Here is a 14,832-nt window from a genome sequence, read left to right as displayed (position 1 = left end):
TCTGCACGGACCGTGTGCGGTCGGTCCCTGCTCGAACCCGGTGCCTTGTGAGCTCCTCTCCCGGAGCCTCTCGGCGCGGGCACCCCTGGGGGCCCGGGGGAGATGCTGGTGGTCTCAGTAAGGGTTAGTTGTAACTTATATCAGAAATTGTTAACCAATTATCTGAATGTGCGCTCCTAGCCTGACATCGTGGTTAAAAGAGTCAGTGTGACTCTGGGAGTGCATGTTCTGATGATAGTTAAGCGAGAACATTCTCTGCTCTTATCCCTAAACTGTTCTCACAGTACAGTTTTTAATGTTCTTTTTTTGTGAGAATGGAGTGTATTTGTGGTTCTCTGCACTTTGTGCCATTTACTTGAATTCAACAACGCTGTCCTGCTCATCATTTACCTTGCTATGTTTTCAGTGACCCATAAACCCTGACTGGAAGTGGCTTTGTTTCTCTAGTTATAAACTTAACTTTTTCAGTCCAACGTTGCTGTTCCTCTAAACTTTGTAACTTTGCTGAGTCCCTTGAGGGTAAAACATTTTTGACTCTTCTCCATTGGGCGGTGTTTATGAATAGTTGCAGTTAATTTGCAGGCAACTGTAGGCGTGTGGCAAAACAAGGACACTGGGGAGAATGTGCTTTTGATTTTTCTTTCTTTTTTTTTTTTAATGGCATGGAGAGGATTGTTGTTGCTTTATATTTGTTTAGATTTCCATTGTGGGTATTGATAGAGCAGTGTAAGGAAAAGGCAGATTCTGTGTGGAAGTGGACAGTGACACTTGAGCCTCATGTGAAGGTAGAGCAAGAAGCACAGAGACTTGACTGTGGAGAGTATGGAATACAGTCATGTGGAAAGGCTGGTGGTGGACTGATTATTTTTTCCCATGGAATCATATAAATCAGAGTTTTTATAAACCACCAGTCTCAGTCACTGCCAGGGCTAATTTCACTAGTGTTAATGCTGCCCCTGTCCTGTGAGTCAAAGCCTTTCTTAAAGTTTGTTATGACTACAGTTTTTTTGGCTTGGTTCTATCTCAGGTTTACAGTTTGGACTTATTTATATTTCTGGTCTGGAGATTGTTCTTTATTTGTCAGGAGACCATGTTTATCGTCTTTTATGTGGTTTTTGGTACAGGTTTAGGTAGATGCTAATGTTGCATATGATTTGCTTCTCTTACAATCAGAGTTTTGTAGTAATAATTGCTATTATGAAGCCACATGTAAATCTTGATGCATTTTCTGTGGAGTATTTTAGTTAAAAATGATTTTATAGATGATAACTGGGAGATTATGAACGTTTAGTTTGTAGGGAGTTTTGTTTTTCACACAATAACGTGCTGTTTTATAATGTTAGACACTGTAGTGAATAAATCTATCTTTGGAAGCCTATTTGTTTCAAAGCATTTTTTAATACCTCTATGGCTTTTGTTCTCTAACATGGCACCGTTTGCATTTTTCTTTGAATTTGTCATCCTTTTAGTAGTGGTTAAAAATTGTCTGTTTGGATTTTGGGTGACAAGGGTACACAGCAGATTAAATCTTTGCAGATATTTCTTTGAGAATTAATTTTTTTTGCAAGAGACAAATGAAGAAATGATGAATCAGAGAAGAGAATTTTAAAGCAATGTAGATTCTTATTGCAGAGTTAACTTATTTCTTGTTTTAAATCCTGGTCAGAAAAATAAGACAGACTAAGTTAGTTTAGCTCTCACAAAGAGCTCCTATTTGGCAAATCTGTGATTTTTTTTTTTTTAAGTAACATTTTAGTATGCACATCAATTGCAGCCTCACTATTTTTGGTGGTACGTGGAATTCTTTGAAACAGAAAACCGTTGGAACATTTCAGTTCTGTTTATTATTTACTATTTAATACACAGAAACCCTCCAAATATTTATTACTTTTGTGATAACTTTCTTTCTTTTCCTTTAGTATTCAACATGTCTATGGAGCTCAGCATCCACCTTTTGATCCATTATTGCATGGAACGTAAGTTAATTTATTATTTAAATATTCCAGGTATTTTGGATTTCCAGTTATTTTGTCATCTCTTTTTTTTTTCCCTGTTGGCTATTAAGTTTGTTGTTAATCTTACTTTTTCAGTTTTAGTCATAATCTTGACTTCCCTGTTCTGACTTCTCTTTTGTGACTTCCTGATGCTTACCACATTGGGAGCAACAAATCAGCTCTTCAGCTCTTAACTAATGCAGATTGCCAACTTTTAGTATTTATTTGAAATGTCTATACATGGGAAATTATGGTAAGGACAAAGAAAAGTGTTAGAAGGACAAATATTTGCTTGGAAGGACCTTGTGCTTCTACTAGACTTTTTTTTAAGAGCTGTTTTAAAATGGTGCAAGAAGTAAAAATTCTGGTTAATTTTCAGATAATACAAAGTTGAAGGCAGTTGAAATGTGTGATTTTGAGGGCTGAAGTAAAAGAAATGGGATTAATTCATTCAAAATACAGACTCATAAAGAGAAACAAAAACTAGAAGCTTATTGCTTGAAATGGCAGAATTGGAGAAAGACCTTGCTGTTTTAGACAGTGATGACAAGTTGGGCGGAAGAGTGAGTGTTGTAGCACCTGTTAGGGAAGATGTTCCCTGTAACGTGTAATAGAAACTCTCTGACGTTGTATGAGGACTCCGTGAGAGCTTTTTCTGAGTTGCAATTCTGCCAGCCTTATCGTACCAGAAAAAATAATAAACTAGCTCAGGTGGGAAGGCAGGGATGATCAGAAATATACTCAAGAACGGTATTGCCACAGTTCCATGCCATGTGTTCAGGATGACCCTGCTTGAGCAGGGAGGTTGGGCCAGATGACCCACTGTGGTCCCTTCCAACCTCACCCATTCCGTGAAAGCACAGTTAAGCTACTGGCAGTAACTTTTTTATTTTTTGAGAGCAGACTAAGAAACCTTCTGAATTTTATACCTTATTCACTGAATTCTGAAGGGAGATGTAATTGCTCTGCATTATTTTCAGTGAGAACAAGTGCCAGGCGAGGGAGTGATATTGGTTCATATCTCACACTGCACGTTGATAGAGGGACAAAAGATTAGGAGCTGATCAGGGTCCACTTAGACTAGTAAGTAGAGGAGATATCTTGCCTGTGGGAAGAGCAAAGTTCTGAAACAAATCCACGCTGGCATGCCTGAATGGGGAGGAATGATAGATTTAATAAGTTTATGGTGAGACTTGATTTGTTTATGACAATGATTGTATTGCATGACTGCTTATGATGACTTAGGAGTAGACCATGACTTGATTATGGCTCCTGTGCTGTTATACAGCAGTTGCATTGAAAGGGATAAAACCTCTACAGAAATTTATGAAGCAAGAGCACTGCAATGTGTCCTGTCTCTTTTGTAAGCTATTCTAGTAGTAATCCTTTTATTTGAAGCTATTCTAGTAGTAATCCTTTTATTTGACTTGGGGGTTGGTCTTTTTTTTTTTTGTTTTCTTAGCACAAGGGAAGGAAAGATTTGTTCAGCTTCTATTCAAAGAGGAGTCAGTTTTTACAGCCTTTGTTCTCAGACTTCTTCAGCTGTGTGTTATCATGGATGGATGTAGCAGTAACATGAGTGGAGGGAGATAAATATTTTCTACCTATATAGTATCAAGTATGTATTTTGCTTTTTAGTCCTATCCATAGCTTCATTACTAGTTTTCTAAATATTGTTTATTTGCTTTTGAACAGCTTGGTAAAACCAGGTTCAAAGCCTCCTACAACTCCAGTGAAACTGAAGAAAGTCAGCACCTTCCAAGAATTTGAAAGTAACACAAGTGATGCCTGGGATCTTGGGGATGATGATGATGAACTGTTAGCAATAGCTGCTGAAAACTTAAATACAGAAGTGGTCATGGAAACAGCTCACAAAGTAATTCAGAATCACAGCAAGCTACAAGAACAGCATAAATTTCAGGAAGAACATCTACAGGAAGAAAAACAAGAGGAATTTGCACAGCTGACTTCAGTTGCATGTGGTGATAATAGGCTTGTTAAATCAGTCAGTGAAGGTCATACAACGAGTGCATCAGGTATATTAAAAAGTGAAAAAGATGTTGAAAGTTAAACGAAGAGAGCTATAATATTTGCCCTGTAAAACAATAGTCACTTCCCAACATTTTCTTAATACCACAGGAGAATACTGTTTGTTAACATTGATTTGTCTGAGGGAGAGACTGCATGCCATACTAAACCGTAATGTATGTGTGTGAGAAGTACATGTGTGAGGCAAGAATAATTAAACTTCCTTTGTTTTCAGCCTTAATGAATCTTCAGTTTTGGAAGGAACTTCCACTACTGAATGTATTTTATTGGTTGGATGCACCAAGGTGTGTGCAATAAATAGTAATGCTAATGTGAAAAATTCTTATTAAAGTAGTACCGTATAAAATATATTAAAAAATTGGAGAAAATCATGCATGTGGACTGGGAAATTCACTCTTGTGATCTGGTCCGTGGCTTATATATAAGCTTTAAAGTAACCAATTGCAGTGATTTCTCAGTCTGTTTTTTTTCTCAATTTGTTTTTTTAAAGAATGGCAAGGGGAATATGAGCAGCTTTTGGTAACACAGAGATTTTAGAAACCCATTAGCCTTGATGTTAGTACGATCTCTCATTGATGTGTTTTAATTGTGGAATACTGCTTGAAAGAGGAATGCTGCTTCTGCTATATCAAAGTAATTTGAAGTCCAAACTTATGCTGTACTTGAATTTGCATTTTTCAAAAACATAATTCACGTGATCAGTAGCCTTCTTACTAGCTGAGGCTAACTGCTAGCTGCTTCTTTTTCCCCTCAGATAATGCAAGTGAAAATTCTTCCATGCAGAGATCACAGTCACTTCCACAAACGTCCACACCTCCCTTGGTGAGTGGAATGGGAGACTACAACACCTCAGTTACTCCTGCATTAACTGAAAGAGAAGCATCCCGATTAGACAAATTTAAGCAGCTACTTGCTGGCCCCAATACAGATCTTGGTGAGTGTTTCTTATAGGAGCTATGAAATGCATCTAAATTATTCTTAAGCTGTAGAATTTTCCTGTTTGATGTGTTGTCTGTCTGACAGTTTGGTTAGGATCTAGTCCTTTCAACATTTAGAATTGATCTGGCAAAAGAAAGATAGAATAAAATTGAAAACTTCTAGTATTCATACTTTAATAAGTGATTTGTGTGCGTCCTTCTAATATGTAGGGTGTTCGATGGCTTCTTGTTCTTTCTCAAATTATTTCTTCCTACTAGACTAACCTCTGGAGAAAAAACCCCAAAGTATAATTAGCTGTGTGTATTGTTAATGCCTGATAATGGAACAGCATGGAGTGAAAGAGTGATCTTCATGCTTAGAAATAAATAGAAATGTGAGAGACGATGAGGCGTGTAAGTATTGCTGCTTCTCTACTCAGTGAGCATTCTTCATGTTCACAGGCTGATACAGTAGTTCTGTGTCTCATCTGTGAGTGCTGACAACATGCTAATGTGAAAACAAATGTATTGTCAGATAACTTGACTGTTCCCTTTGTGCACTGGGTTTTAGCTGCTGAATAGTCAATACAAGTGCTGAGAGGGTATCACAGAATCAAATGGCTTTGTATCCAAAGTGAAAATCTGGAGTAAGTAGAATTAGTGCACTGCATTTGGAGAACTTTGTGATTAGAAGGAGAAGTTTATGGCAAAATAATTAATACAGAAAATGTCTTTGAGGTAGACCATTCTGGAAGATATCTGCAGGGTATCTACTACAGAAGGAAGTAGAAATTGCATGTTTGCAGGTCTTGAATTGGTGTCTCCTGCTCGGTAGTTGTCATGGTACTTCTCCAGTGTGGTATAGTCCAAGTTGTGGCTTTTTTTTTTCTTTTTGTGCTGTGTCTTATTGTGAGATTGATGCTAGCAAAATACAACTGTGGAAATAATCTGAACTGGACCAGACTTAGCACTTCAGTGAGTTATAGGACATTCTTATGAAATGCAACTGTGAATAAAGTGAGGTGTTGAAACATTACATATTTTTCATAAACTCAAAAATGATAATCAAATATCACTTTTTCTCCCTTTGATCTAAGATGTTGAGTTATGTGACAGTGACTGAGATGAAAACTCATAGTTTTTAAGAATGTTGTAATGGTAAAAATCTTTGTTACGTAAGGTTACAAAGTCAGAAGACAGAGTTTAATTTAAAACTATCCATTTTGCTTGTGCTGTCTAATTAGTTGGGAATGCTTTCCTGGTAAATCAGATTTATGGATTAAAGTAAAACAATTTTGCAAGAAAATTTTCACTCTTAGTAGGAGTGCAATCACCCTGCTGATGGCAAGTTGTTTAAACAAACTGGGTTTGTTTGGTTTTTTCCCTATTGAACTTTATAAATCTCACACTGAAATATAGGATATGAAATTTGAGTACGTTTGCTTGATATTAAAATGTGAAAAATATTTAGTAAGCTCTCAGTATTATTTCCTGTACAAATCACTAAATAATGCCTTTTCTAGGTCTGTTTTTAGGAAGCTTGTTCTTTCTTTTGCTGTGCAAAGTAATTAGTACAGAATTTAAAGTTGTGTGAGTAGAATTTGAAACCAGGTTTTGATTTTTTTGATGCAAATAACTTTACTTTTTTATCTGGAATATATCCAGTAGCCTGCACACAGACATATATATATATATATATATATATTTATATATATATAATGATTTTTCTTAATGAAATAAATAAATTTTATTGATGGCATGCAAACTCTTGAATATGAAGCTATTAGGAGTAGATCATATATGATAGTGCTTGGACTACATTATTGGTATATATTAGGGAAAGTGTCTATGCATGTATACATGCAAATATGTATATGCATTTTAAATGTATGCATTTTTGGAAGATGCTTAGTTTGGCTGTGTGCTACAATGAAGACTGTATTTAAGAGGAATTCTTGATTTATAATGACAACAGTAGATTGGGAAACTGTTGTGCATTATGTGTGGTGGTTTTTTCATTTCTTGTTGGAGTGTTTTTTTTTTTTCCTGTTTTTCTTCAGAGCAATACTGAAAATGGACTAAGGTAGAACTAGGCAACAGGCTCCAAGCTAAAATTTGTACTGTATAATGTGGGGTCAGATAGCTATTGTGTTGCAGCTGGCTTATGCTGTTTGTGTGTGTGTGATGTTGTGTTTGTGGGTCTGTGTTGTGTTAGATCCAGAGAGAGTTGGGTTTTGTTTGTCATGATGAATTGAATTAGTAAGACTTGGAGACGTTTTTGCATATGTTCATTTCTGCAAGTATTAGTATTTGTTTTGCTTAGAAGTAAGAGAAGTAAAATATTTCTTTTGTCTTCATTTCCTTGATATAGTTTTGCATATCGTTGGAATAGATTATGTGACAAGTCCTTTCAAAGGAATATAAAATAAAGTTAATCTGTGGAACTGTAGCCATGTCATGCACATTTTCAACTCAAGACTTTTCGCTTATTATAACGTAAGAAATCAGCTTTAACTATGAACACAAAGTAATACAAATGACCTTGAAATCCGTTCAGTCACATTTGAATAATCATTATCCTATAAAGACAGTGTAAAATACAATATTAGTCTTGTATGTCAACTAAAAGTTGTGAAAGAATGTGTTCTTTCACAAGAAAACTCTCAAAACAGTGGATTATGTGTATAAATTTGAAAGTGAAGATTATTTTAGCCACCAACAGATTTTGAAGTTGGGTTTAGTCCACAGATTGGGTGTTGTGAACTTGTAGAAATAGGTAGGTTCTATCAACCCCATCAAATAATATACCAGGTATAGACTGTAATTGGGATATGAATCCACTGGTAAATATTGCATAAATATATAATGACAGAGTCATTCTCAAAGTTTCAATGTACAGTTTTATCCAGCAGGTGCTTACATACACAAATGGTTATTAGAACAAGGCATTATCTGAGAACATGAACTAGGAAAGGAATTGAAAAAAACCCCTCAGAATTCTCAGAATATAAAATAATTAATTTTTAGGTTATTTTACTCTTATTTATGAATAAAGAGCCTATTTCCATGGCTCAAAAGTGCCCTTAATTAATTTTTAATATTTTGTAGAGCTGAACTAATCAACTCATGCTTATAATTTATAATTGCCCTAGTAATTGTTTTGAGTCTTTCTTTAAGACCTCCCAAGACACTTCTCTGTCCTGCAGGCATTTTTGTTGTTTGTATGATAAATACATGCAAATAACATACCTTACTTCCATTTGGCACTTCTTATTTGACTATTGCTATGTTATTACCTATGTTATAAATGGGGACGAATAATGTGAATTGGATCTCAAGAGCAGTTAGCTGTATGAAAAAACCCTATTCCTATAGAAATGTTACTTCTAGGTATATGTTTTGTGCTGCAAGAGAGAGGTATTCAATGGCCCTAACAATTTACCTTCAAGTAGTAGTATAATGCAAAGCATGGGGAGATAGTCTCATAAAGTTAAAGTTACAGAATGAAAATTGCTAAAAAAGTAGAAGCATGTTACTGCAAGAAATGTGGGCTGGTGGAAGGAGCCTGTTGTAACAAGCAGTTTTGGTTGGTGAGGGACTTGAGGACTGACCCCTGTCAATTAACTCACATTGAGGTGTACTGAATGCAAATTCAGGAAGCAGGATAGGACTGTTGGTAGTATTGCTGGTTTTAGTAGACAGCTGCAGAGTGGACTGCAGGGTCTGTGTGTCTGTGTAGCCTCCCACTCCTGGTATTGCATGCCAGGTTATTCAGAAGGAACAATTTGCAGCAGTTGTTTTGTGCAATCAGCCTGTGCTTATGCTTGACTTGCAGTCAAGATATAGACTTACTTAATTTCATGCCTTGTCCTTCCTTGCAGTGGAGCTTCTGTCACTGAGTGAAGGTGAGATTGCAGAATCTTTTGCGAACAATTGGTTGCTTTAAGAGGAGGGGATGGAACTGTAACAAGCGTAGGGAGAGTGTCTCTGGGAAGAAATTTCTTTCCTTCAACAGGCACTTTGTACATATTAGAGGAACAGTACTTCTGTGTCTGTCAGATTTCCAATTAAAGTTCAATTCTATTAAATTTGTTAAACTTGTGCTTTTAAGTAGTCTTGCACAATATTTTGGGGAGCTGTTTACATGTGTAAACAGTGTAAGCAGACTATGTTTATAAAATCAGATGACAAAAACAAACAAGTTATCACATAGTTGCAGCCTCAGCATAGCAGTTGTATGATGGGTGTTTTAATATCAATTTAAAAATTAGCCTATTAAAGCACTTCCTTAATTCCTTCTTTATCTTAAAATCAACTAATTTTTTGATTTTTTTACACTATATGTCTAATGAGTATGTGATTGGATGTCAGAAACAAGCAACAACCAACAGTGAGCTTGGTGTACTGTGTTTTTCTGATTTAATAAAGCTTCACAATGTTGTAATGCTACTGTTATGCAACATAAAACATGTATATCACTTTTTTTAGAGTCAAACCAACTAATTTCTTAAGTTGTAAAGCTGTTTTGCTTGTTAAGGTCACTTTTCTTTCTACTTAGTCATGAAGTAGAGTAGTCATGTTCACAAGTTGAACAAAATAACATATGGAAGTTTTAGCATACTACTTTGATAAAAATAATAGAAGGCCCTGTAAAAGCACCCATGAAAATGGTAAGGTGTTCCCATCTTAAATTTATTGATATTGCCGTGTCTTATGTTCACATTCAACAGCACTTTTCATTGCATTTTTTAAACCTCATCTATTTCTTTTCCTTATTGTAATGAAATCTCAGAAAAGAGATTTCATAGAGTACCAGTAGCTGCTGAGTCTTGTACTCTCTTAGTTCTTTGCTATACAATTAGTAGATTGCTGTGAAGTCTTACAGAACATGTAAAGAATAGCCAAATTCTTGATTAATCTGATGGCAGAAAATAATTAAATAGTTTTACAGGAATTAAAAATGGTGTTATCTCAGATTATCTCATAACAATAACTAGTTGTCTGTGTGTACTATAATAAAAGAATTCTAGGATGGTTCTCTAGAAATTAAATTCAGAAAGAAAACTTCTCATCACAGTGGTCATCTGTATTGTTGCAGCAACTTGAAAAGTAGGATTTTCCTATTTGTGCTCACATCCATTCTAGTTTTATATTAAACCTGATTTAACAAAGTAATTACCTTAAATTTAGGGCTCATAAATACAGTGTTCTGTAACAACAATCTGTTATGTCCTTTAAAATTGCTTGCCAAACTGATGCTGGTGAAAAGTTTCAGTAACTTTACAAAATGCATTAATTGAATTGCACTTAATTTTGTTCCCAACTTCATTAATTTATCTGCACTGAGCTACATAGTGATTTATCTCTATGCTCCTAGTTCACCCATATAATTTAGAACTTTATTGCCCCTTGCAGTCTGGAACTGCTTGTAGTTGATCATGTTAGCGCTTATTCTTCTTTCAGTTTGTTGATATATAGTATAAAGTGAATGTGTGTCCTGCTGCTGCTTCATGTGATGTGACATTAGTTCTATCTGTCAAGTCATGATCACTGTATTTCAGCCATAATGGCCAACTGCTCTGGAGATGTTTGCATGTTTGCAGTTAACTGACAGAAACTTGTATGGATTAGAGGTTATGGGCTTGCCTTTTACAGGAATTTGATATAATAGAATCTAAGGTATAGCTGAACTGAAATGATATTCCCAGTGCAACCACTGGAGTAAAGACTCATAATTAAAACAGTAAGAGCTACAATTTTTTAAAAAACATTCAGAATAGGGTTTAAAAGCTTTTCCCTTAGTTTTACTTGGAAAGTTTGTTAGAGACTGTTTGAATGGCATTACAGTTTATGATGCACAGACATCAAATGTTTTGGGAGAACTGTGAAAAACTATAATGCCACTTAACATCTTCTGCTGACATAGTTATTCTCCATTACTTACCATCATTTCCATCGTTGGCTTCACTTGTAGGTCTTTCTTAGCAGTTTTATTAATCTTCCTTTTGCCTTAGTGTTTATAATCTTATGTTCACTTGCTTTTCTTTACCTTCTAACACCAACCTCATCTATTTATGCTTCTCTGACTTTCGAAGTGAAATAATGGACAAGGTGTACTTTCCTGTTCTTTTCTACCAAAGGTTCTGAAAAGGATCTTCCCCTCTTTTTACAAGAGTGGATTGGACTTTATTTCCTGTTTCTGCATGCATTCAGAGTAACGCTTTGTTCCATTGAGAAGATTAAAGGCAGTGTTTGATTTAAAAAAAAAAAAAATTAATGAAGTGCCTAACAGAGCTATTATTCATTTTGAAAACCAGTTACTGTGGTTGCCATAGTAATAACAAGCCCTCTATTAAAGCTATTTTCTATATGTGCTGCCTGTATTATAACATGCTGTTGGGGGAGCTGCAGTTCTGTGCATCTGTGCTCCTGAAAGAATTTTCCAGCTTTGTATAGTTAAAATATCTAGGGAATTTATGTTATAGGAACATAAAACATGTAAATCTAGTTTATCACATCTGTCGTGGAGTTGTTCATGCAGGCCATCACTTCATGTAGCCATTTACAGTGATCTCAATGAAATAACAGCTGTATCAGAAATGAATAATACATACAGAGAAATTTTGAACTCCTCTAATATTTCTGGACATATTATTTATTTATTTGTAATGGGTAGAATTATAAGCTTGTAGTTCCAAGAAAAATACTTGTAGACTTGGTTGTTTGCCCTAATGTATTTTAGGCGTAGTGGTTAATAGCTCTAGTAATTGCTCGTGGGGTTAAAAGGCTGGTAAATTAATGTTTTCTTTGTAAAATGCCCCATGAAATATTTATGAAATATGAGGAATCTTTAAATCTACTGCAGTAAAAGGATACTGCCCTAAGATTTCTGTTAGAATAATTTCTTTAAACTTTTTTTTCTTCAGAGAGGAAATGTATATCTAAATGTATTGTAGTAAACTAGATAAAAGAAATTTTTCCAAAATTAAATTAATTGTATCAATTTGAAGCAATTTCCTACCACATTATGCCTTCATAATAAGATATCGTAACCAAACAATGTTTCTGTGAAAAGTAACTGCTGTCTCCTTAGCAGAAGTGATAGTTGACTAGTGCGAGCAAATTAAGTTACTTTTTGTCTAAAATCTAGGGGGATTTGTACAGATTTTCATACTCATTGGTCACAGAATTATATCAAATAATAAGACAACTGAAAGACAGAGTAACAATTGAGGTTCAAGCTGTTTCTTCGGAAAGTATCCTTTCAGTCTGGGACAGAGTTCATAGACAGGATTTTACAAATACTGTTTTTGGATCCGCCTAATTTCAACTTGTTCTGTGCTCACATTTTTAAGAAGTGGTCATGTCTGTAATTAGAATGTTTTACAACTGCCCATTTTCAAAATAATTTTTCTGGAATTTTAAGAAAATATTAGTTGTAGTGAAGTGAAGATATTTTTTCAGTGCTATTTTGATTGAAAGTATGTGTATGATTTGTAGGTGTTATTAAAACTTTTTTGTAGAAATCCTGTGCTTGGGAGCATGTTCTCCAGCTCATAACTAGGATGTCTAATTCCTTGGGAAATCTACAAGGGAAGGAATTACTCTAATAACAATAAATTGAAATTATGCTTTGACTAGGGAGAATGTAATACTTCAGCCACTGACAAATAGTTTAATGATTAATTAGGTAATCAGTAGAGGTCAAGTTTCAAATATAAGTACAAGCACATTTCCTTGCTATTCTTAATGTCTTGGTTGAGGATGAATTTTTTCTGACACCTCAGTTTAAAGCGTTTCAAACTGTGAGGTAGACATACATAGTCAAGTGCGTTTTTACAAGACAGCAGTTTCCAAGCGTGAAACTTTCTCATCTGTACTTCCATGCTACTGCATTCTATGCAATAGAAGTTAATAAACTTACTGTGTGGTTGGAGTCTATTTGTACCCTACAGAGCAGAAATGTGGTACCTTTAGATTTGTTCCTTATTTTCCTCTAATTTCATTCTTTCCTATTTGCCTTTATTAAAAACAAAATCGAACAGTCTAATAGCCAAGGTCTAATTTTGGGAAAAAAAGATGTGTCCATGACATTGTGAGTATAGATGCTGTGAGAATTAAAAAAACCGCAAACAACAAAACAAACAAATAAATAGCCCCAAACAAAACTCTCAAATAAACAAGTTATTTTTGGCATCTCTTTCCATTAGCTGCCATTCATCCTTTAATTTTGTGAATCCATGGGAATAATGACACATATTAAGGGGAGGAAGGCAAAAAATTTTCAGATGAGGAAGGAAATGAAAGCGTGCTGGTGGGACAGGTTGAAGAGAACAGATTCCTCATGTAGAAAACTGACGGAAGTTAGAAAAGTAGTGCTTTGTTTTCCAGTCTGCTTCTCTCTCTCTGCCTCCTCTTTGTGAAGATCTGACATCTGTGGACGTGAGGACTCTTCAGTCTCTTTGAAGCTCTGAGATGGGTTCCAGGTTTTGAACTTCTCTGACAGTAGGAGCCACATGGGGCTGGTGGCAGCTCTTAAGGCCTGACACTCAGGCAGCAACTTTCTTGGTTGCCGGGAAGGATTGAGCACTGGATGTTGTGTGAGCTTAGATCTTGTCCTGATTCTTATCATGTTAAGGCTGTTTTATAACAGAATATTGTACCAGTTTTCTAACAATCTTATATCAAGTGTCTCATTTGCTTCTGTTTCTTGGACAGAAGGTTTTTAGAGGTGTATTCAAATAGTTTTTTCTTTATGTGACATCTTTGTGGACTTACCTGCTCTTAAGCTCCTGATTTCTGCCAGGCATTTCATATGTTTTTGTAGCTCTTGTGCTCTAAACAAATTAATTTCTAACTCTTTGTTCCCTTGAGCATGCTGTGTGCTATATATTGGCTCAATGTGAAACTTAAAAAAAGAAGTTTTTATCATGTGTTATGTGGAGAAAATTCAGCCTCAAATGGATTTTTCTATTGCAAGGTACTGTAAAATGTGCATGTACTTAGCACTTCTTGGTGGGAAAGTTAAATATTTAGTAGGAAACATGGGAGGAAAAAGGAAAAATGAGGTGTTTAAAAGAAAAGCTAAAGAAAATTGGATAAAAAAACTGTGATATTGTCGCAGCTTACAGGCTAGAATTTAGACAAACAGTGGAGACAGGGACAGATATCCTGGGAAGAGTATAGGAATACTGCCTTGTTGTGTAAGGTGGAGGTCTGGAAGGCCAAAGCATGGCTGGAGCTGGACTTGGCAAGAAATGCAAAGAAGGGCTTCTACAGGTATGTTACTCAGAAAGTCAAAGAAAGCAAACCCCCCCTTATGAACAAGACTGGCAAACCAGTCTTGCCAGATGAGGAGGAGACTGAGGTACTCAGCAGAATTTCTGGCTCGGTCTTCACTGGCAACCTCTCTTCCCACACTTCCTGAGTGGATGGACTGCAAGACAAGGACTGGAGGAGCAAAGTGCCTCATACTGTACGAAAATCATAGAATCATATAAGTTGAAAAAGATCTTTAAGATCATTGAGTTCAACTCCACCATTAAACCATGTCCCCAAGCGTGACATCTGCATTTCTTTTAAATACGTCCAAGGATGATGATTCAACCGCTTCCCTGGACAGCATGTCCCAGTGCTTGACAACCCTTTTGGTGAAGAAAATTCTCCTCATATCCAATCTAAACTTTCCATGGTACAACTCGAGGCCTTTTCCTCTTGCCCTATTACTTGGGAGAAGAGACTGACGCCCCCCTGGCTACAACCTCCTGTCAGGTAGTTATAGAGAGGATAAGGTCCCCGCCCCCCCCCCCCCCCCCGCAACCCTCCTTTTCTCCAGGCTCAACACCCCCAGCTCCCTCAGCTGCTCCTCATAA

At 36.0% G+C, this 14,832-nt stretch overlaps 1 protein-coding gene across 1 annotated transcript in view; it reads left to right on the top strand.

Moving 5' to 3' along the window:
• Positions 1-14,832, top strand: part of TBC1D22A (TBC1 domain family member 22A) — a 155,310-nt gene that overhangs the window by 340 nt on the left and 140,138 nt on the right. Inside the window, exons 2-4 of the mRNA XM_027731912.2 lie at positions 1,920-1,976; positions 3,690-4,030; positions 4,798-4,977. Of these exons, the coding sequence (XP_027587713.1) occupies positions 1,920-1,976; positions 3,690-4,030; positions 4,798-4,977 (578 nt within the window). The remainder of the gene's footprint in view (positions 1-1,919; positions 1,977-3,689; positions 4,031-4,797; positions 4,978-14,832) is intronic.

This window comes from Pipra filicauda, unplaced genomic scaffold (genome assembly GCF_003945595.2).
Source record: "Pipra filicauda isolate LSUMZ 115617 unplaced genomic scaffold, ASM394559v2 scaffold162_size1660881_pilon, whole genome shotgun sequence".
NCBI lineage: Eukaryota > Metazoa > Chordata > Aves > Passeriformes > Pipridae > Pipra > Pipra filicauda.
This window is presented reverse-complemented; position numbering and strand designations above follow the sequence as displayed.